The 22,062-nt window shown below is 47.8% G+C and overlaps 2 protein-coding genes across 5 annotated transcripts in view; one reads left to right on the forward strand and one right to left on the reverse strand.

Moving 5' to 3' along the window:
• Positions 1 to 15,124, forward strand: part of Lyrm9 (LYR motif containing 9) — a 28,580-nt gene extending 13,456 nt beyond the window's left edge. Inside the window, exons 1-4 of one of the 4 annotated variants that reach the window (XM_087573701.1) lie at positions 1,064 to 1,111; positions 10,155 to 10,316; positions 12,305 to 12,397; positions 13,832 to 15,124. In XM_087573701.1, the coding sequence (XP_087429827.1) occupies positions 10,170 to 10,316; positions 12,305 to 12,397; positions 13,832 to 13,849 (258 nt within the window). In that variant the 5' untranslated portion in view covers positions 1,064 to 1,111; positions 10,155 to 10,169 and the 3' untranslated portion in view covers positions 13,850 to 15,124. 4 annotated transcript variants of the gene reach the window in all.
• Lyrm9l1 (LYR motif containing 9 like 1) lies at positions 443 to 1,973 on the reverse strand. Its single transcript, XM_087574792.1, has 2 exons — positions 1,835 to 1,973; positions 443 to 1,390 (listed from the first exon to the last, which is right to left on the reverse strand). Exons 1-2 carry the CDS (start codon positions 1,854 to 1,856, stop codon positions 972 to 974), a joined length of 441 nt encoding a protein of 146 aa, XP_087430918.1. The 5' UTR covers positions 1,857 to 1,973; the 3' UTR covers positions 443 to 971.
• Positions 15,125 to 22,062: the final 6,938 nt, after the last annotated feature.

Below are 22,062 nucleotides of genomic sequence, written 5' to 3' on the forward strand. Positions count from 1 at the left end.
AAGGTAATTACTTGGGTATTCCAGAGGAAGAGTCCTCCCACACAGATTTGAAGACAGGGTAGTGTGTTAGCTAAGGAGGAGGAAGGGGGATGCTTTGTGTGTATGGTTGTGGGGACAGACGGTGGGGTTCTAGAAGAATCAGGGAAAGGAAAAAGTTCTGTTAAGAAATAGCCCCTCCTTCCTAAGAGGAAGAAAAATAGATTTCTGAGTGCTGCTGGACACAATGTTTTCTTTTTAAAAATGAAGAAACAAAATAAAAGAAATTGTCTTGTTAAAGCAACTACAGGAGGAGTGTGTGTAAGGAAACCAGCTTTTCATTACAGGTAGATTTAAAAAACCCCGGAGAAGAGAGATAAAGAGAAGCAATGTTATCCACCGGTACCCTTGCTGCCTTTCAGACAGCGTCCCAGAGAAGCTGGAAGCTTCATTGAACAGGGCGTTTGTCTCCTGAAAAAAGACTCGTCTTTATTTCTTTCAGGATATAAAACTTGTATTTAAATCAATTCAGAGAAGCATTCTGACTTTAAACACGCGCGAGTTGGGAGAGCCCGTTTAATGAAACAGCATTATTTCATTTTCAAAGAATGATCCTGGCAGTAGCTGCAAGTTAAGATTCTGTATTCTTTCCCTCGATTATAATTATAGCAGAGTCTGAAAGGAAGCATGCCTATTACTGTCGTATGTATTCTTCTGACAGGTGTTGTGGGACTATAATTTGATGAAGTGACTCAAAATGAAGACTCCCTTCCAAACATAATTCCTGTCATCAACATGACAACAGGAAGGACACGTCCTTCAAGACGCCTTTACACAGGGTGCTTTAGGGCACCCCTAATATTCTATCCATTCGTGGGAATATGAGGAAGAGCTTGCCATTAGAGCTTGTATCCAAGGTAGTAAGGAAGACAAGGGAAAGCAGGCTGTGCACAGGTCTAGCCAACAGGGTGGGGTCGGATTTAGGAAGCCCGCACTCAGTAGGACCCCGAGTCCCTCGGGTGGCCCACAGAGGGCGCTCCGGTACCGGGCGGGGGCGGGGCTGCGCTTGCTTCCGCCGCGCAGGCGCAATCGTGTCGCTCGCGGTGTCTCGAGTTGGCGTCCGCCGGGAAGGCGGGTGAGCCACGCTGCGCGGGCCCTTGGGCGGAGACAAGGGGGGCGGCGGGGGCGGGCTGGGGATTACCGAGGCTTCCTGCAGTGCTGGGATCGGTGGAAGCCCTGGGGGCGATCTGCGGGCGCTCCAGGCTTTCCCCGAGAGCCGGCGACACCTGTCGCAGCCATAGTTGCAGTGCCGCGGAGGAGCGTGGGAGGCCGGGATGCGGTGTCGGAGGACGCCGGGAACTAGGTCTCCGCCATGTGCTGCTGGCATCTGCACTCGGCCGGGGCAGCCTCAGTTCTATGGTTTTCAAAGAGGAGACGTGCAGGAACATCCTGTTACTGGAATAATTTTGGTCTTTGCAATATATAACCCAATCTGACCTTGAACTCTTTTTTTAAAAAAAATATTTATTTATTTATTTATTTATTATGTACATCCATACAGCTTTCTGTCTGCATGTGTGCCTGCAGGCCAGAAGATGACCCCAGATCTCATTATAGATGGTTGTGAGCCACCATGTGGTTGCTGGGAATTGAACTCAGGACCTTTGGAAGAGCAGTCAGTGCTCTTAACCGCTGAGCCAACTCTCCAGCCCCAACCTTGAACTCTTAATCCTCCTGCCTCAACCTCCCAGAAATACTGGGATTCCCGGCCAGTGCTAAATTGCACACGTTTAATAACCTTTAGAATGTGCGTGCGCAGGTGTGCATCCACCGCCACTGTCTATTTTAGGACATTTACCTTCAAAGAGAACCATCTCCATTAGCTGGCAACACTCCTCTCCAGTGTCTTCCCTTTTCTCTGCACTAGGCAATCACTTAGCCGCTTTCCATAGATGTTGTTAGTTCTGAACATTTCACAGAAATAGAACTAATCATATGTAGCTCTGGTTATTTCCTGCGTCTTACATGCCTCCTTAAAGGCTCACACGTGGTAGCATATGTAAGCGCTTCATTCTCTTTATTACAGAATAATTTTCCGAGGTCTGCCTGGATCAGATTTTATCTTTCTATGCACCCAGTGATGCCCCCTGGGACTCATTTGAAGTCCTTACTATTACATACCTGTCTTCTGGGTATAAGATAATAGGGGCCAAAGAAAGAGAAGGATAAAGTGTGAAATATCCTTGGGTGGCACGTGGGAATTGGCCAGGAAGAGACTGATTAGTTTAGCTGCTCATCGGGAGCTAGGAACAGCCCAGTGGTAAAAAGGTTGTCAGGCACGGTCAAGCCCCAGGATTCATTTCCAGCATCCTCACCTCCCACAGGGGTGGACGCAAAGCTGGGACTGAAGGGTGTGCCAGTAGGAATGTAGGGAGGCTGGGCTGACCTTGGCTATGTGGGAGAGGGACGAGGGGAGGCAGGATTGTTGGAAGAACATAAATATGCCAGATGGAGCCCTAGGGTGGGCGGGGGCAGGGAGCAAACCATTCCTATTTTCAACTTTCTCCATCATGAAGATTAATTGCATATTTAAAAAATGGCTGGTGCAGGCTTAAATTTAGCTTTTATCAGCACTCAATTGGGTGTAATTTTCGGGTTATTTTCTGCAGTTCCATTACTTTTTTAAATGTATGAGTCTTTTTCCAATTATTTTTAGGTGACCCATGTTAGGACACAGGTGAGTGGTGAGAGCATTGAGCTTACCTGTCACTGAGTTCTTTCTTAGCACCGTGCCAGCCATGTCACCTGGCACCCAGGAAGTTCCCTTTAGCCTCCCTCACCCCCCAATAGGTCATGTTCTTTAAATTTTGTACGTCCATTTTGTTTCAGTTTTGAGATAGGATCCTGGATAGCCCAGGCTGACCTTGTTATGTAGCTTAGACTGAACCTTGAACTCCCAGGCTTCCTGTTTCTACCTCCTGAGTGCTTTTTCAGGGAGCTGTCACCAGACCCATTCAGTTTTGTGAGTGGGTGTAATGAGTGTGCGTTGTCAGGTGTGGATGTCAGAGGACAACTTTTGGGAATTGGTACTCTCCTGCCACCTTGTGGGATCCAGGTGCTTGAACTCAGATTGTAAGGCCTGTGTCTAAGTCATCCTATCTCTGTAAGATTGTGTGTGTGTGTGTGTGTGTGTGTGTGTAATTGACATTAGTCTGATTTCTTTTCCATCTATGTTTGAGAGAGTGCTACAATGCCATTGTATTTCTGAAAGGTCTGGAACAAAGATTTGTGGCTAAGTTGTGAATAATGGTCAAGTAAGCTTATCAGTGACTGAGGCTGTTTTTGCATAGGCCCAGGAGAGTTCTTTTTGGATGGGGTATTTTGTTTTAGTTCTGGGAACTTAATTCAGGGATTCACACATGTTTGGGAGTTGCTCTTAACACTGGGTTACACCCCTGTCCCAGCCTTAGCATTCTTAGATATACCCGTTTAGCAGATGTCAGGGATGCAAGTAAGATTGTGAGCTTCTGAATCAAAGAGACTTATGGTTAGTTCCCTGCCTAACTGTCCACAGCTATTTGGCCACTGACAAATCAAAGCTTCTCTGAGCCTTGCTTTCTTTATCTAAAATGGGGCCAACAATACCTTCTATAATATTTTGTTTAATGAGGTAATATGTGAAAAGCTGTCATAATGAACTAATTAGCCTCTGGGTGATGAGGTGATCAAATATGACATCAGCTTTGTAGAAGATTCTGGATAAATAAGGTGTTGGTCTTCTTAGTGGTCCCCAGACCCTGTACACTCAGATGCTTGGGAAGATGTTAGTTACATGGATGAACTATGCTAAGGATAGTCCAGACCAATTCTCTTTGTCTTGGTGTGTGATTGTTTCTGTGCTTTCATTAAAGAGAGATGACTTAAATAAGTCAGGCATCGAAGAGATTGTGTGGCCAACTGGGACTCTGTATTAGATAGTACAAGATGGGGACGCCAACTTAATAATAGTTTATGGAGAAAGGTACTTTGAAGTGGATGCAGGGTCACGAAGGTCTGAGCAGAGAATGCAGTCTGGGCTGCATTCCTTGAATTCTCAGGTCAGGGGAGTTGACAGGGTCATTGTTCATGGAACTGGTCCGAACACAATCAATCCGCTGTTTCTCACACTCTCACACTCTCGGTGTACCTGAGCGTGGAGGGGAGGGAGGCGGGATGAGGGGGAGTGGGGAGGATGAGAAGCTCGGAGTGGGGTGTGGGAGATGGTAATGTCTTCCATTTCTGTGCTGGAAGGGGGATGACAGAGGAACTGAGGGAGTCAGTCCGCTTTGAGCGATGGATCGCCAGCCAGGCGATCAGGATAGAGCTCAGACTATGAGTAGAAACACTCTTAACTTTTCTTGTGCTTCTTAGTTTGTCCCTTCTGTCTGTGGATTGGCTTTTGTTGAACTGTTTGGAAATAGTTGTAGAGCCTAGAAAACACACACACACACACACACACACACACACACACCCCTCTCAGTTTTTCAAGACAGGGTTTCTCTGTGTAGCCTTGGCTGTCCTGGAACTTGCTCTGTAGACCAGGCTGGCCTTGAACTCAAAGATCTACCTGCCTTTGCCTTTTAAGTGCTGGGATTAAAGGCATGAGCCCCACCACCCAGCAGATATCTCCTTTTAATACGTGTAACGGCTGTACCCGCATCATCTGAGCATGAGCAAACACTACATAGCCACATGGGATTCCCAACGGCATTGGAAGGTTCATACAGACGGGACAGTGTCAGCTGGTGCGCAGCTGTAGAAAGGTTTTGGTTGAGGGGTTGGTTGATGAAGCACTGTAACCACCCTCGGAGAATGGCTGCCAGGCCTTCCTTGCACACAGGTTGATGCCCTTCCTTTAATCCAGGTGAGGGCCTGAGCTGGAAGTCAGGGCTAGAGTGAAACAGGGTGACAAGGCCTTTCTGAGGTTACCACAGCTTCCTCCTGAGCATTGGAACCAATTCCTGTCTACCTGCTCTACCTGTGTCTGTGGCAGATTTACACTTAGAGAGCACCAGGAAATGTGGGCCAGAAGATGTGGAGAGATTCACCTGCCATACAGCTTAATCAGTCCTGGGGGCAGGCAGGAGTGGTACTGCTACTGCCTCTCCTGTCTGGAGGGTGCTAGATGCTTACAAGTTACACTGTTTTGGGGCTAGAATGATTAGTCTGAGCCTTTCCTACATAGGAATTCTCTTGAAGCCCTTTGAACTGGGGCTGGGATTCTTTGCTGTTTCCTGGCAACTTTCTGTCTTTTTTTTTTTTTTTAAATTTATTTTTATTTACATGAATACACTGTAGTTGTCTTCAGACACACCAGAAGAGGGCACCAGATGGTTGTGAGCCACCATGTGATTGCTGGGGAATTGAACTCAGGACCTCTAGAAGAGAAGTTAGTGCTCTTAACCACTGAACAATCTTTCCAACCCTCCTGGCAACTTTATGTCTTAGGGTTAGAGTCAGGACATTTTGACTTTGCAGGGTTTGGACCTGCCAGCTCACAGAATTACATGACAAATTCCTTGTAAACACACACACACACACACACACACACACACACACACACACACACCAGCCACAAATATACTCCACACTACACACATTTACCCCCTCTACACACACACTCATAAACCCAACACATACACACACCCCACATTGACACACACCCTACACATACTCACACCCCACACTGATACACACACACTGACAAACACACTCACTTCCTATGTGTTCTGCTTCTAGGAGGTTCCTGACTAATACATCTGTTCCATGTTAAGCCTTCGGTCGCCTGTTACCCTGGACACAGCTGCCACAGACTGCCCCACTCTGCTTAGGGGTGGGTGATTCAGACACAGGACCCCCTGGGCCATGGAAAGGAACCTGGGTGTATTCTATAGCTGGCACCTTCCCTGCTCAGTGCCATGGGCACCGTTTCTGCCAATTCTTCATTTTGATTGCAACTTTATTTCCTTGGTGCATCTCTGCACCCATTCTTTAAAAGCAGTAACAACAAAACCAAAAAGGTTTTAAACATAATACCTGTGGAATTGGGATTTTTTTCTTATTACTTATGTAAGAAAATATAAGGTCATTATGATGAAAAGATGTCCCTTCATAGACTGCTTAAAATAAAGGAGCTAGTCCACATTTTGAGAAAAGTTGCTGAGTTCAAATCCCAGCAGAGTGACAAGGTGTGGGAACGGTTGTTAGGGAGCTTTGGAGGGGACTGGGTGCCCTGAAATCTGTGTTTGGGTCCTCTTGGGCTGTGTGGTGAAGAGCAGACAGGGAAATGGACGAAAGGCAGGGAGGCAGCCCTAGACTGTGCCAGGTGAGACAGGAGGAATCTGCTCTAGAAGGAGCTGTGAACCTAAGCGGCACAGAGAGGTAGAATTTGACAGGATTTCAAAGCCGATGGCTTGGGGATAGAAGGAAGGGGACAGGTTGGGCTTCGAGGGGCGATCTTAGCATGGCTGCCTGGAAGATGGTGCTATCACGGGGCATAGCTGAGGTTGGGTCCGAGGTCAAGTCCAAAGGGCAGAATAAGAGTATTTCCCAGGGTCAGGGGTTTGACTATAGTTTTGGTAATGGCGCTGGGAGGTTCATGACCCCCCCTGAATAATAGTAAACCCACACTTTAAATTAAATTAAAACATCTTTTAGTTCAGCTCCTCTCAGTAGACCCACACACGTATTCTCTACTGGTTATTACTGAGAATGACTAAGTAATAGAATTGAGCTGAAAATAATCCTCCGCCCATACTTGCTGGGTTGGTTACTAAGTATTGCTTGGGTTTTAAAGCAGTGAGGCAAACTTGTGCTCTTTCCAAATGTTAAGTTTGAGGACTGCAGATGGTAACCATCTGTTCGGGACTAGCATTTTACAATATTTGATTAGCACTTTATATAGTCTGGGGAGGCCTGTCAGGGGAGCCGCCTGTCTTGTTGGGACTGTAGTGTGTCCTCTGTGGTTGCCCTTCAGGGTCCTGCCCATCACGGCTTCTGGAGTTCCCCTCAGACGGCTAGGCTAAAGCAGGGCCAGTCAGACTGGTGAGAGCAGGGACTTGAAGAGCTCTGTCCTGTTCAGATTTCCTTACAGCTGGAACCATTGAAATGGGTCATAGAAGTGGTTTTCGTTTTGGTTTGTTTTTTGAGACATGTAACCCAGGCTGTCCCACTGCATACATAGCCAAGGATGACCCTGTGATCTTGCTGCTGCCATTTCCCTAGTGTTGGGGTATCAGGCCTGCACCAGCATGCTTTCTGTTTGCAGTGTTAGAGATCGAGTCCAGAACTTCCTGAATGCTGGGCAAGTGTTCTACCTAGATGGGGGTGGACATTTGCTGGTCAGCTTCAGTGTCAGAGCAAAAGCCAGAAGAACCATGAGGCACAGGCTAATTCAGCTGTGGAGATAAGCGTGTACTGCTCCGAAAAGAAAACATATTCTTGAAATAGAATGTTGGTGCCTCTGACCCCAGCCTATCACAGTTCCCATGTTAGTGCAGGGGTGTTCCACACTTCTAGTGTCTAGCTCTCCTGATGATGTTCTCCGCAGCCTTTGCAACTCTAAAGCTAACTCCAGTCACTCAGTCCCTTTGAGTTTTCCCATCTGGCACACAAGAAGCCTCTACCCCCTAGACAGGAAGCCCCTAGTGAGGAGATAACAGGATCGATCAGCCAGTGGGAAGCTTGCTGGGGGCCGGCACAGTGCTGAGTCTTGGGCTCAGCTCAGTTGTGAGAGCTCCCTGCATGGCAGCAGAGTGATTCACTCCCACGGAGCGTGGGGTGTGGGCAGTGAGAAAGGGCTTCCACTGAAGGGCTGGGAAGGGAGCCACCGCCATGCAGAGCTGTAGAGAGCTGGAGATTCTGTTGAATATTCCCAGGGTTGACATGGATGCATCCAGAACAGTGGGTCAGAGCTCACTCGGTATCAAGAGTGGAAGAGAATAGACTGACATTGGGTACCAGACAGGGTGCTGTGACACAGCTCAGGCAAGAGCCTTTGGAACAGCAGGCACCCGGGCAAGATCAGCGCTGCAGGCACTAAATGGAAGGCTAACAAATCTTTGTATTTTAGAGCCTACCATTTAGAAACACCCATAGACAAAGCTGGGCCACAAAATGAAATGGCTCTATCAGGTAAAGGGAGGTGCCTGCTTCTAAGCCTGATGACCCAAGTTCAAAACTCAAGCTCACCTCATGGAAAGAGCACTGACTCCTGCAAGTTGTCCTCTAACTTTGAGGGTGCGCGTGTGCATGCGCGTCTATACACATGTCCATACACATGTACACACACATGTACACACACACACACACACACACACACACACACACACACACGATGGAGTGGTTAAGAGCTCACATTACTCTTCCAGAGGACCTGAGTTGAGTTTCTAGAATCCTTATCAGCTGGCTCACAATTGCCTGGAACTCCAGCTCCAGGGAACCTGATGCTTCTGGCCTCTTTGGGCACCAGTACTCACGTGTGCATACCACAGATACATTCATGTTATAATTAAAGAAAATAATCTCTTAAAAAAACAAAAACACAATGGAAACATATTTTGAAATATCGCATGGTACTCCATAAATGTCCATAATTCTTACGATTTATGTAATAGCTGAAAAACAGATTCAAAATTTCAAAATATGGAAGCCAGGTGGTGGTGGGTGCCTTCAGCCTCAGCACTGAGGAAAGGAAACAGACACAGGCAAATCTCTGAGTTCGAGGCCCGCCTAGTCTACAGAGTCAGTTCCAGGACAGCCAGGCCTACAAAGAACCCTGTCTTGAAAAACCAAAATAGATAGACAGACAGAGACACAGAAGATAGATAAATGGATTCCTTAGACACAAAAGGAGGCATGGCAGACCATTCCATTGGGAACACGGGAAGGGGCCTGGGATGGGAAACTGCTGGTGGCTGGGAAGTGAGGAGCTGGCGGGAGGGCAGAGGTAATTTTGGGTGGGTGGGCTTGCTCCTCATTGTGGTGATTCCTGCAGAGGTGGGCGTGGGAAACTTGCCAAATGGCTCCCTGTGGATACTCGTATGTTAATAGCATCTTTTCCCCCTAATATTTAAAAGAGTTTAATTATGTTTTATGTTAATGGGCATGAGTGTTTTTGCTTTTGTGTGTGTGCGCGCATGCGCGCGTGTATGTGCACGGACATGTGTGTGCACGAACTTGTGTGTGTGCAGGAACGTTTGTATGTGAGAATGCATGAACGTGTGTGCATGTATGTGTGTGTACCTTGTGTATGTTTGGTGTCTCTGGAGGCCAGAAGAGGCATCAGATCCTGGATGTAACAGAAGTAACAGACAGTGTAAGCAGCCATGTGGGTGCTGGGAACTGAACCCCAGTCCTCTGGAAGAACAGCAAGTATTCTTAACTGCAGAACCATCTTTCTAGGCCCTAAAACAAACAAACAAAAATTATTTTTAAGGCAGTGTGTCACTGTATAGTCTTGGCTGGCCTGAAATTCACAGAAGGCTGCAGGCCCCCTTTCTTTTATTACTGAACGCTGGAGCCAGAATGCCAAGGTTTAAATCTCAGACAGACCTTTTGTCAGCTGTGTGAGTTCGGGCAAGTTACCTTACCTCTCTGTGCTTAGTTTTCGTATGTTTGCATCACTTTGTATGTTAAATGAATATTATGCTCGTTGTTACTAATGACTCAGTAACATGAAGTCACACCCCCAGTCCTGGCTCCCTTTGGTCACTTCATCTGTAGCTGCTTCTTCATGGGAACCACTATGTGCATTCTGACCTGCTGAGTATCTCATTAACATGCATCTATGTGACTAGGGCCCAACACTGTTTCGTACAGGAGCCTTGGTCTTGCCAGTGCTTTGGAAACTCAGGCTTCCTGCCCTCTTGCCTGTTGCCCTCACTAGCATGTCCCTGCCTTGGCGGTTGCCACCTGGGGTTTTCTGCTCATTTCCTCGATTCACCTGGCACCCGAAGCTGAGCTTTAGCAAGGCTCCGGGCTGAGGTGGCTCATTTCCTTCTATACTTGCATTAGGTCCTCACGGGCCTGCTGCATGCTAAGGCTGGCCCCAGCTCAGGGTGTAAGCTTCAGGGGTTGGGCCTCAAGGGGGCCTAGCCTCTGTGCCGACAGGTAAGAACGTGGTGTTTTGTGTTTTTCAGGGCTGGGGCTCGCACATGGCCCCTCTGCGGGGGGCGGAGCTGGTCCAGACGCCGTTGCAGCTGTACCGTTACTTACTGCGTTGCTGCCGGCAGCTGCCAACCAAGGGCATCCAGGAGCACTACAAGCACGCCGTCAGGCAGGTGCGAGCAAGTCTGGGCGAGGTGTGTGCCGGGGCCGGAGCCACGGGTGCCAGGGAGCACTGCCAATGTGGGCGGCTGGCCTCTGGCTTCTGTCTATGGCAGCACAGAGGCTGTATCCATTGGCATCTCAGCGCTGCGCTAGGGCCTGAATGACACCACTCCAAGGAGATTAAAGCAGACTGGGTAGACACAGGAGAGAGAAATCAGTTGATAAAATGCTTGCCATACAACATGAGGACCAGAGTTCAGCACCCAGGAAGGCCAGTTTGGCGGCCTGCACTTAGAATCCCGCACTGGGGAGGCAGAGACAAGAGGATTAAGTACCCCAGGTCCCAGAAAGAGGACCTATCATAAAAACAATAAATAAATAGAAACAGAACAGAGTTTTATGGACCACCACAAGGGAAAGCAGCCTAGATTAACAGAGACTACAATGATGTCGCAAGTGGAAGGCTTGACCTGGATCCTAAGCTGTGGATTAGGTAACGGTTGAATCGATGGTGATTTGTCTGAGTTTTGGTTGCTGTGGTTACATCAGAGGGTCCCTTTGTCAGGAAGCACACAGTGAGGGTTTTAGGGAACAAGGCATAGTGCCTGTAACTTACTTTAGAAGATTCTTTAGAGCAGATGATAAACCCAGCAAGACCAAGGGTTAACAACCGTCGTGAGTCCTGTACACCCTATACTACCTTTCTATAAGAAACCACTTCCGGGGCTGAGGAGACGGCTCAGAGGTTAAGAGCACTACAGCTCTTCCAGAGGATCCAGGTTCTATTCTTTAGCCACCCGTATACTGCACAGGCATACACACAGGAGAAACACCACATCACAAACAAAATCATACAAATTTAACAGTGTTATAAGAAGTGATTTCCGGAGCTGGAGAGATGGCTCAGAGGTTAAGGGCACCGTCTGCTCTTCCAGAAGTCCTGAGTTCAATTTCCCAGCAACTCCATGATGACTCATAACCATCTATAATGGGATGTGGTGGTTTCTTCTGGCATGCAGGCATACATGCAGGCAAATTGCTGTATACATAATAAATGAATCTTTAAAAAAGGAAATGATGGGTTGGGGATTTAGCTCAGTGGTAGAGCGCTTGCCTAGCAAGTGCAAGGCCCTGGGTTCAGTCCCCAGCTCCGAAAAAAAAGAAAAAAAAAAAAAAGAAAAAAAAAAGGGAAATGATTTCCAAATAAAGAGCTAAAAAATACATTTCATACACCTATGTTGTGGTGGCACACATCTTTAATCCCAGCACTCAAGAGGCAGAAGTAGGTGGATCTCTCTGAGTTCAAGGCCAGCCAGGTCTACATATTGAGTTTCAGGCTAGCCAAGGCTATATAGTGAGATCCTGACTCAAAAAGTAAGAGAGAAACAGTGGTAGCAATAGAGGGCTGAGGGAATAGAGGGCAGTAATTATCTTTGGGGCAGTGAGGGGAGACTTCCTGGACAGGCATGGAGTAAGCTCCTGGGATGAGTAGGAGAGTGATTGTGGGTTTGGGAGCACAGATAAGGGAGGGAAGACTCCAATCTTTTGGAAGAATCCTGAGGTTCACACAAATGAATTCAAATCTCAGGTCACTGGTCAGAAGCCCTGCTGGATTTCCCCAGGATTTTACCCCTATGCCTTCCCTCCCTTCCCCATTGCTTCCCCAGCACCAGCACCTGGTGGCAGCGAGGCCAATGCCTCCCCAGCAGACTTTGATGAATGTAGATTCCTGTGCTGAGCAAATCAAACCCAAAGATTGTGGTTCCCCCTGGCCCCGATCACTGCCAAATAACCCGTGTGCCCGGTGGCTGGGTCTCCTTTTCATCCTCCCTGCTGGCTGCACAGCCAGTTCTGCTATCAAACAGACTAGGGCTCAAACGCCGCAGTTGAAGTGCAGGCTGTGCCGGATGAGCACACCTCAGCAGAGTTAAGAGATGAATAGCACCCCACAGTCTCTTGGGACTGGGCTCTGAAGCTCTGAATTTCACCTGGCTGTGACCTTTTATGCTGAATCTTACAGAGTTTCCAAGTTCACTCAGACGAAGACAACCCCGAGAGAATCCAGCAGATTATTAGAAGAGCCATTGAAGATGCCGACTGGATCATGAACAAGGTAAGCGCTTTGCTTAGCTCTGGCCTGTGCCCTGGAATGGCAAGTCTGTAACCCCCCTCAGCCGGTAGAGGGCGCTTGCGCATCACGGTTGAAAACGGAGGTGCCTGCTCTCCTCCCAGGTAGGAAGATAATCTCTTATGGTTGCTTCCCCCCCCCCCCCCCCCCAGCAAGGTGAGAGGGTCACCGTTAATCCTGAAAGGCCAGTCACTGCCAGTCAGTGCTGAGCGAGCTGACTCAGGCACAGGGACTATTGTGTTTCCCTGAAAGGACAGCTCTACTGTCCGGCATGGCATAGCGGTATTTGGCTTGGAGGGAGGCTGTCTTGGAGGTGGTGTCTTAGTTTGTTCTCTGTTACTGTGATTAAAACACTGACAGAAAGCTCCCTGGGGCAGGAAAGGGTTTATTTGGCTTAAAGACTACAGTCCATCTCCAAAGCAGGAACTGGAGCAGACCGCTGAGGAAGCCTGCTAACCGGCTTGGTTCCTGTGGCTTCCACAGCTACCTAATTCACCCCTGGACCACCTGCCTGGCAGTGGCACCACCCGCAGTAGGCTGGGGCCCTCCTGTATCAACCATTTATTAAGAAAATGCCGGACTGGAGAGATGGCTCAATGGTTAAGAGCACTGGTTGCTCTTCCAGAGGTCCTGAGTTCAATTCCCAGCAACCACATGGTGGCTCACAACCATCTGCATTGGGATCCGATGCCCTCTTCTGGTGTGTCTGAAGACAGGGACAGTGTACTCATATAAACAAAAATAAACAAATCCTTAGAAAATGCCTCACAGACAGCCAATCCGGTAGAAGCACTTCCTAAGCTGAGTTTGCCTCCAGTGACTCGAGTTTGTGTGAAGTTGACCAAGACTAGGATGCTGTCTAGGACCAACACCTAGATTGTAGGTGGGAAAAGGCAGAACTGGAGTGAACCCCCAGATCCTCGTCCTCCTAACTCAGATGCTCCAGATATAGGGTTTAAAATCCACCTTGTAAAAATCAGACTTTGACAGGGCATTGACCTCAGTGGTAGATTGCTTGCCTAGTGCAGAAGCCCTGGGAGTTTATCCCTGACAGAAAAAAATCAAAAAACAGAAAAAGGAAAACCTCGGTGATTGGCTGGGGACCCTCAACTTCTGAGGGTCTCCTCTGCCTGGGACTTTTCTCCCACAAACACGATTCAGAATACGGACCAGCCGTGGTGAGCTCTATGCTCAGTCCCAGCACCCTCAGCCTCCCAGTCCTCCTCCCATGAGCCCCTCAGCTTTCCCAGCAAGCAAGAAGGGTCTAGGCACCAACCAACTCAAGACGAGACAGTGAGGGGCCTCCCGATGGAGTCTCACCACCTCCCAGAAACCCTTGCGGGCATGGCGAGACCTGTGCAACACTACAGAGCCTCCTCCGCTGGCTTCCCTCACCTGTGTCTCATCTCTGTCTTGCAGTATAAGAAACAAAACTGAGTACCTGGAGCTCACAGCGAGAGCACAGCCGCCCCGGAGACACGTGGGACTGAGAGACCTCTCTGCTTTTGGAACTACAGAGCAGCATCAGTTCTGGAGTAGTCTTTGATCTTGTTGACTGAAAGCAGAAATCATAGCTGACATTTGGTCAGGTGGTTTCTCATCATTGCAGCCATGTCCCCAGCATCTTTTATGTCTGCTTTTCCAGACAGAAACGATACACAATTTGGGGAGAATTTGGTGTTTTTTTGCTTCTTCTCTGTGTTTCTAATTTTTGCCTATCTGTTCTTTTACTTTGCTCTGAAGGCAATTAATTTATTCTGGAGGTCCCGTTACCGACCTCTGAGCCCCAGAAGGGATGTCCCCTCAGATGACCACCTGTATAGGAGAAAAAGAACAGGCTTGAGAACCAGGCAGCTGTGGATCTGAATCCCAGCCAGGGTACACAGCTTCTGACCGGCGCCTCCTGGGTGAGCCCGGGTGTGGTGACAGTGAGATGCCTCACACTGGCTTCGTGCACAGTGACCGTGCAAGGAAGCCGCCGTGCTGCCCTTCCCCAGCTCCTTGTCCTCTTCAGTGACTCAGCTGTGAGGTCGTCTTGTTCCCTCTCAGAGTCCCACAAGCCCTCTATTTGTGCCATGCTGCATCCATCAGTCAGTTCTACCTGACATTCCCTCCCAACATGCTCAAAGCAGAAGCCCTGATCCTTACGGTGGGGAAACATCTACCGAGGTGCAAGCAGCCAGGGTAGACACCAGCAGGTCCAGGCTCTGCGCCACAGTGTGTCCTCACAGTAGAGGAGAGCAGGTCCTGGGAGAAGTGGCCCAAGTGGGCGAAGTAGCCTGAAGATGCAGAGAAGCCACACTGGGATTGAGTATTTGTGCAGCACTCAGCCAGCAGGAAGAGCTAGCGCCTGCCTGTGTCCTTGTACTATGCAGGGTGATGTGACCTCTGTCTATGCAGAGGTGGCTGACAGTCCTGAAGCACGTGTGTCCAGTTGTGAAAGCTCAGAGTTTTCTTCCTCCTCTTTTTATTTCCTTGTGTACCCTGGCAGGTCTTGAACTTTTGAACTTTCAGCACTTTCTCTCTCTGCCTCCCAGACACTTAGATGCAGGTGTGTCACAGCAGCCTGCTGCTGCTGCCGCTGCTGCTACTCCTGCTGCCACTGCTGCCTCGTTGTTGTTGTTCTTCTTCTTCCTCTTATTACATGTATGTATTTGTGTGTGTACACATGTGAGAATATGCAAGCCACGATAAATGTTCGAGTCAGGACAATTTGCAGGAGATCGTTCACTTCTTCCTCTGTGTGGGTCCCAGAGATTGAACTCGGGTCATCAGGCTTGGTGGCAAATGCCTTTATCTGCTGAGTCATCTGTTGGCTCTTACTATTTCTTCTTTTAAAAGGGAGGTTTTTTTTTTTTTAAAGATTTATTCATTATATATAAGTCCACTGTAGCTGTCTTCAGACACACCAGAAGAGGGCATCAGATCTCATTACAGATGGTTGTGAGCCACCATGTGGTTGCTGGGAATTGAACTCAGGACCTCTGGAAGAGCAGTCAATGCTCTTAACCACTGAGCCATCTCTCCATCCCAAAAAGGGGACTTTTATTCTGTGTATGCCACGTGCGTGCAGGTGCGCTCAGAGGCCGGAGGACCTTGGGCTCCCTGGAACTGAAGTTACAGGCAGTGTGAGCCGTCTGAGGTAAGTGCTGGGAACCATACCTGAGTCTTCTGCAAGCTGTGCTCTCCGCAGAACCATCTCTCTAGCCCTCTGCTATTCCTTCTTGACTGCTAGTCTGTGAGTCTGGTTTGTTCCTCACCATATGCTGTCAAGCAATGCTAAGGACTTGGGTGAATCAGACACCTGCTTGCCAGGAAGGATCGTTCCTCAGAGATGACCAGGGCCACAGGTTTGCCCTCCCAGATGACTGCAAGGCAAAGGGCAAAAGCAAAGCTGAGGGCCCGCCATCTCCATTACTGTCCAACCCTCCTGAACCCAGGGACCAATCCTCACCTTTAGTGACCACAGGGGTAAAGTAGCCCCCTGTGCCACCACGCCTGGCCTTGGGCAGAGTTGATAATCAGAATGGGGCTGAGGAAAAAGAACTAATACTGATTTGAGGACCGGGGGCTGCCGCTCACAGGTTTGTTATGAGGGGGGTTTCAGAGAACTTCATAAGATACAGATCAGTGGCCAGGTTATCCCTATGACATAGGGCATCGACCTGTATCTGTGGGGTGATAAAATAAGGGCTGGGAGACAGGATTATTTCATTTATTGAAAGTGAGGGAGAAAAACTGAGTCCCCATGAATGCATTCCTATTATTTTATCCTTCTCCAAGATGTCTTCTCTAGTCTTGTGTGTGTGTGTGTGTGTGTGTGTGTGTGTGTGTGTGTGTGTGCATGTGTGTGTGGACACATACATATGCAGGTACCTGTGTATACATGTGCACAAGGAGGGCAGGGGTTTGTGTTGAGTTTCTCCTCTACTGCTTCTACTTGACATTTTGAGACAGGGTCTGTCCCTGAACCTACAGGTCACTGGTTGATGAGAGTGGCTAGCCAGCAGATTCTGGGGATCTCACTCATGCCCTCCTGCCACACATACACCACCCAGGTTTCAGGTGTGTACCAGTGAGCCCAGTTTTTATGTGGACATTGGGGGTTTGAACTCAGGTCTTAATCATTGCGCTGAGCTGTCTTCCCTGGCCTTTCCTTCTTGTTCTTAAGGAAATGGTGGGTCTGACGTCAGAGCTGCCCTGCATTGCTGCCCCTACCCGATAGGATGAGGAGGAGAGCAGTGGCATGGGCTCTGTCTGCAGTGGGTGAACTATGGGCAGCATTAGTTTGACTTGGAAGTGACAGTGTAGAGAAGTCACCCTCCCCAAGTGTGTTAAATTAGCATAAGACTGAAGTAGAGTGATGGCTACCCAAGTGCCAGAAGCCAGGCACAGATGAAGCCATATCCGGTGCCAGCCTTCCAGCCTTCCTCTTCTCACAGGGTGTGGTCTTTAATATGAACATCTTCTCATCCTGACTGTGTGCATCTCCGTGCATCTCGGGTGTTTTTGAGGGCTTTAGTTAAGGACTGTAATGTGACCTCATGGTAAACAAAGCCACCCTATCGAGCAGGAGATTTAATTGGCCCCTGCAAGACTTACCTCCTAGGAGCTGGCACAAGTATTGCCACAAACCTGATGACCCGAGTTTGATCCCCTGATTCTGTGTTAAGGAGCAAAGGGAAAACTAACTCCACAGAGCCATCCTCTGATCTCCACATGAGAACCATGGCATACATGTACCAGAGTTCACATATCATGCACACACACAGTGATAACCATAATAACAACAACAGTAATTTAAAACATACATTATTATGGGGCTGGAGCCATGGCTCAGTAGCTAAGAACACCTATTGCTCTAGCATTGACCAGAGTTAAATCCACATCTGGTAGCTTACAACTGCCTGTAACTCCAGCTCCAGAAGGACCCAACACCTCTGACCCTGCAGGCACCTTGACTCAGGTGCGCCTACCCACATACATACAAATAATCTAGAAGATTATCAAAAGATAAAGAATTATATAGCATACTTACCAGTGTGTACCAGTGCTCCTAGTTTTATTATAAATGACTAGCCCAGGTATAGTGTGTGCCCCAAAGCAGTCTCTTACAACGTCCTCATTAGTAATGTAACTAAGACCTAGACAATCTTCAGTTTTAGAGGAATTCATCAAGAGATCAGCCTGGGGACCGGGAGAGATGGCTCAGAGGTCAAGTGCACTCGCTCTTCCAGAGGCCCTGAGTTCCATTCCTCATAACCAACTATAATGAGATCGGGTGCTCTCTTCTGGCCTGCAGGCGTACATGGGTGCAGAATGCTGTATACATAATAAAAATCAGAGAGAGGGAGGGGGGAGGAGGAGGAGGAGGAAGAGGAAGAGGAAGAGGAGGAGGAGGAGGAGGAGAGGGAGGGCGCCCCAGGAAAGATACTCAGAGCCTGGACAGGGTATGTATGTATGTATGTATGTATGTATGTATGTATGTATGTATGTATGTATTCATTCATTCATTCATTCATTCATTCATTCATTCATTTGTTATCTATGTATTTTTTATTTTTATTGAGTGCTTGTTTTATATGACAAAGTGCTCAGACCATCAGGCTTGGTGGCAAACGCCTTTACCTAACCAGCCATCTCACTGGCCCGAGGGTGCAGTAAGATTAGATCTTAATGCTTTATTGGGGAAACTTTAGCCACATTTCCCTTTCCACCCAGACAGCAGTGTGGGCTGAGTGCTAGGAACCCACCCTCAGAGCCTGTGAATCCTGAAGGTCATCCTTCTAACTGTGGGGCTCAAGTAAATAAGGGCAGTGAGCTCACTTTGGGGGCAGAGCTGAAAGGAGGATAGGCATTGCTTCTGTGGCACAGAAGCAACACTAAGCACTTACTGTATACCTGGGCTTTCCAATGACTTTTTTTTTTTTTTTTGGTTCTTTTTTTCGGAGCTGGGGACCGAACCCAGGGCCTTGCGCTTCCTAGGCAAGCGCTCTACCACTGAGCTAAATCCCCAACCCTCCAATGACTTTTAAAATAAAACTCTGTAAACCATTTAGCCTGGGGCAATGAAAATGGACATCTTTAAGTGTGGCCATGTGGAATAGGTTTGCTCAAGTGGTCTCCACACACTGGTGTCTGCAGGGCTCGGTAGAGATTGGGAACACGGGTATCTGGATTTCTAGCTTGACACACTTGCAGTGTAATGTTGGGAATGGCCAACAGGAGGGTTGTCACTTTGTCCATCTTTCCCCAATAAGCCAGTGATGTAGACGCTGTCTGGATTCGGGGTCTTCTCTGAGTTTCTGTATGTTGTCCCAAGGTTAGTCTGCAAACCTTGATAACTAGCTATTGTGTATCTTTTCTTGGGGAGACACAAAGACACATCTTTTTATCCCAGAGAGAGAGAGAGAGAGAGAGAGAGAGAGAGAGAGAGAGCGCAGACAGATGGAAGAAAGGACTCTGAATAAGTCCAGCTTGAATAAGCCAGTGAACTTGTCTGCATCACACAGAGGATGTTACCAGATGGGTGTTCCCAGGTGTCCCATGCATGATGTGATGTCCCTTTATAGCTCAACCAAAGTATGGAGTAAGATGCATGTTTCTGGGAAGTTGGACTTCCCTTTTGCTGGTTCTTCGTCATGTTGATAAAAGAATGTTTTAAATGGAGGCAGAAGGAAGCTTGAGAGAAAAATGGCAGGGCAAAGTGTAATTGCTGGCAGATACCTGGAGCACAGAAACACAGAAGAACGCTATTACTTCCAAGTTAGGGTCAGCAATGGAGGTCAGCAAGCAGCTGTGGGAAAGGAGCATTCTTCAGAGAAGCGTCTTTACCCAGCTCTATCAGGAGCATGGGCAGGTGAGTTACCATTGCGAGGTCCCACTCTCAGCAGCTGTGATGGGAATCTCAGGAGTCTCATTTGGGACTTTCCCCTTCCTTCCTGGATGAAATACTGATAAATCCCCTCTTGCGATGGTCTAGTGGGATCTTCCCCAATCATCTGCTTCAGAATGATGACAGACGTGTTCGATCTGGAGGAGACACCATCATCACACTATCAGCCCCTGCTCTTGAACCGTCCCTCGTCTCCCATCCCAATGCACCCTGGGTCATTGCGTATACTGTTTGGAAAAATGAACCCCAGTGTGGGGAAGTGAAGATCCCTAAAGCTAAACCTAGTTTTGTTGTTTGTTTTGTTTTAAATGTTTAAACGAAAGGCTCTCCTGGGCATTGACTGACTCCTTTGTTATTGAAGTTTTTCAGGTAAAAGACTGGACTCTTGTAGCCCCAACAAGTTAGTTTTAGTCACCCATCCCCGCCTGCTCCCCCCTCCCAAAAACAGTTGAAAAGGCAAGTCATTGTGAAATGCAGAGCAAGATTTAGTCAGGGTGGTCATGTTAGTAGGGAGAGCAATTAAAACGGTCTAGTTGTCATCAGCAAAAGAGACAAATCTCCAAGTCACACTGTCACCTGTCTGAGGGAGTCATTTTGGAGAACTCCACCCAGGCAAACTCCACGGTTTTGACAAAGAAATGAATGTCAAGGTGAGCCAAGTATGAACCAAAGTTGGATTAACTAAAAGGAGAAAAGGTGCCTGGAGGGAGGAAGGAGGAAAGAACCTGAAAGTAGTGTAGCTTCTCTGGGAGAGTCCTGGGGAGATTTTTTTTTAAAAAAGATTTACTTGTTTAATGTATGTGAATACACTGTTACTGTCTTCAGACACACCAGAAGAGGGCACCGGATCCCCATTACAGATGGTTGTGAGCCACCATGTGGTTGCTGGTACTTGAACTCAGGACCTCTGGAAGAGCAGTCAATGCTCTTAACTACTGAGCCATCTCTCCAGCCTGGGAGATTTCTTTACAGTGGAGATGGATGGAGGATTTTGATGGCTCTGAGGTTACATCTTTAAAAGTTAAGAACCCCCTTTCACCTTTTAACACTGCTCAAAGAGTGTACCTTGCAACATGGCTAAAACTTAGAAGTATCTAGGCTGAGCATAGCGTTGGTCTTTGCCCCCATCACTCGGGAGGCAGAGGCAAGTGGATCTCTGAGTCTGAGGCCAGAGGTCTACAGATCGAGTCTGAGGTCTACAGATCGAGTCTGAGGTCTACAGATTGAGTTCTAGGACAACAAAGTGAAAAGTCAAAGTTGTGGGCTGGAGAGATGGCTCAGCGGTTAAGAGCACTGACTGCTCTTCCAGAGGTCCAGAGTTCAAGTCCCAGCAACCACATGATGGCTAACAACCATCTGTAATGGGATCTGTGTGTGTAATCGTATACAAAAAATAAATAAATCTTAAAAAAAAAAAAGAAAAGTCAAAGTTGTGAGGTGAGTGTGAAGGCTTGGGAAAGGAGGACAGGCTGGAAGCCTTGAGTAAGCACCATCTGCTTACCTAAGGCTAGCAACCTTGAGTAAGCACTTCCTGTCTTCGGGGAAATGAAAGTTGCCTCTGAGAGCAACTTTGCCTTTACTCTGCTTTACTTTGCTGGAAATTTTTAATTCTATGAGCAGGAAAGGCAAACCAGATTCTGTTCTTGTGCTTTCCTTTCCATGGTCTCAGAAGTGTTTCCTGTCTTCCTGTCCTGCCTCACAATGACCTCAAGTCCCTCTTCAGGACGCTGACATGAGGTTTACCTTCCAATGACCAGAGGTGTGCATAACTAAGGGGTGTCAAGGCGTGGTCCATCCCTTCATTGACTTAGCTCCGTTCTGCAAGGTGATCCAATAGGTTGTTGTTAATCTGTCAGTCACCTGTTCATTGTTGAGAGTGCAGACATGGGGAAGGGGGTATAATCTGTCTTTAAAAAAAATTGCTCTTCCTGGAGTTCAGGATGATTCAAGAGGAAAAGTTAAGGACAGTGATTTGTCTCTCTGCCTCCAAAATCCAGACACCAAATGAAACAGAGATGCCAGGCTTTCATTAGTTAACTATTATAGCCTGGGATCATAGCTCTACCCCAAGAAGCCAGCTTTGACCACCTGTCCTCCAGAAGCAAACAGCCAAATTCATAGCAAAAATCAGAAAAAGATAGGAGCTAGAGATGTCATAGTGGTTAAGAGTGCTTGCTGCTCTTTCCAGAAGACCCGAGATTGGTTCCAGCACCCACATCAGGCAACTCACAACTACCTGTAACTCCAGTTCTAATGCCCTCTTCTGGCCTCTGTGACTACCTGTGCGCATGCACACATTGTAGAGAATTAAAAGCAATAAAAATAAATTTTTGAAAAGGAGAGTACAGCTGGGCTGTCTCTTTCCTGAGTGATCATTGGATGCCGTCTGCCATAATTTATTGGTTTACATGTCCTTCCTTCTACCCAGTTACACAGCGAAGAAAAGCTTCATTTCTTCCCTACAGACCTCCTGAATGTGGTCCAATTAGGGTACTCAGATGGCCTTACAAAGTAAAAACGAATTAGGTGTGGTGGCCCATGCCTATGATCTCAGCCCTTGGGAGATTAAAGCAGGAAGATCAAGGAGTTAAGGCTAGCCTGGGCTACACAAGACCCTGACTGAACTAACACCAAAAAGAAACAACCAAACTCAGTAGTACAGGGTGGTGGTTTGAGGACTTACTCCTTTTTTATGTCATGTATGTGAATGTTGCCTGAGTGTATGCCTACACACCACTACCATGACTGGTGCCCA

Source organism: Rattus norvegicus, chromosome 10 (genome assembly GCF_021556685.1).
Source record: "Rattus norvegicus strain SHRSP/BbbUtx chromosome 10, alternate assembly SHRSP_T2T, whole genome shotgun sequence".
Lineage (NCBI taxonomy): Eukaryota > Metazoa > Chordata > Mammalia > Rodentia > Muridae > Rattus > Rattus norvegicus.

Excerpts from the sequence above, each read along its gene's own strand:
- Lyrm9l1 (XM_087574792.1), bottom strand. The coding sequence starts at position 1,856 with ATGGAGATGGTTCTCTTTGAAG. Across the intron at positions 1,391-1,834 it reads GGAGATGGTTCTCTTTGAAG|AACTGAGGCTGCCCCGGCCG; the intron begins GTAAATGTCCTA and ends TGAAAACCATAG.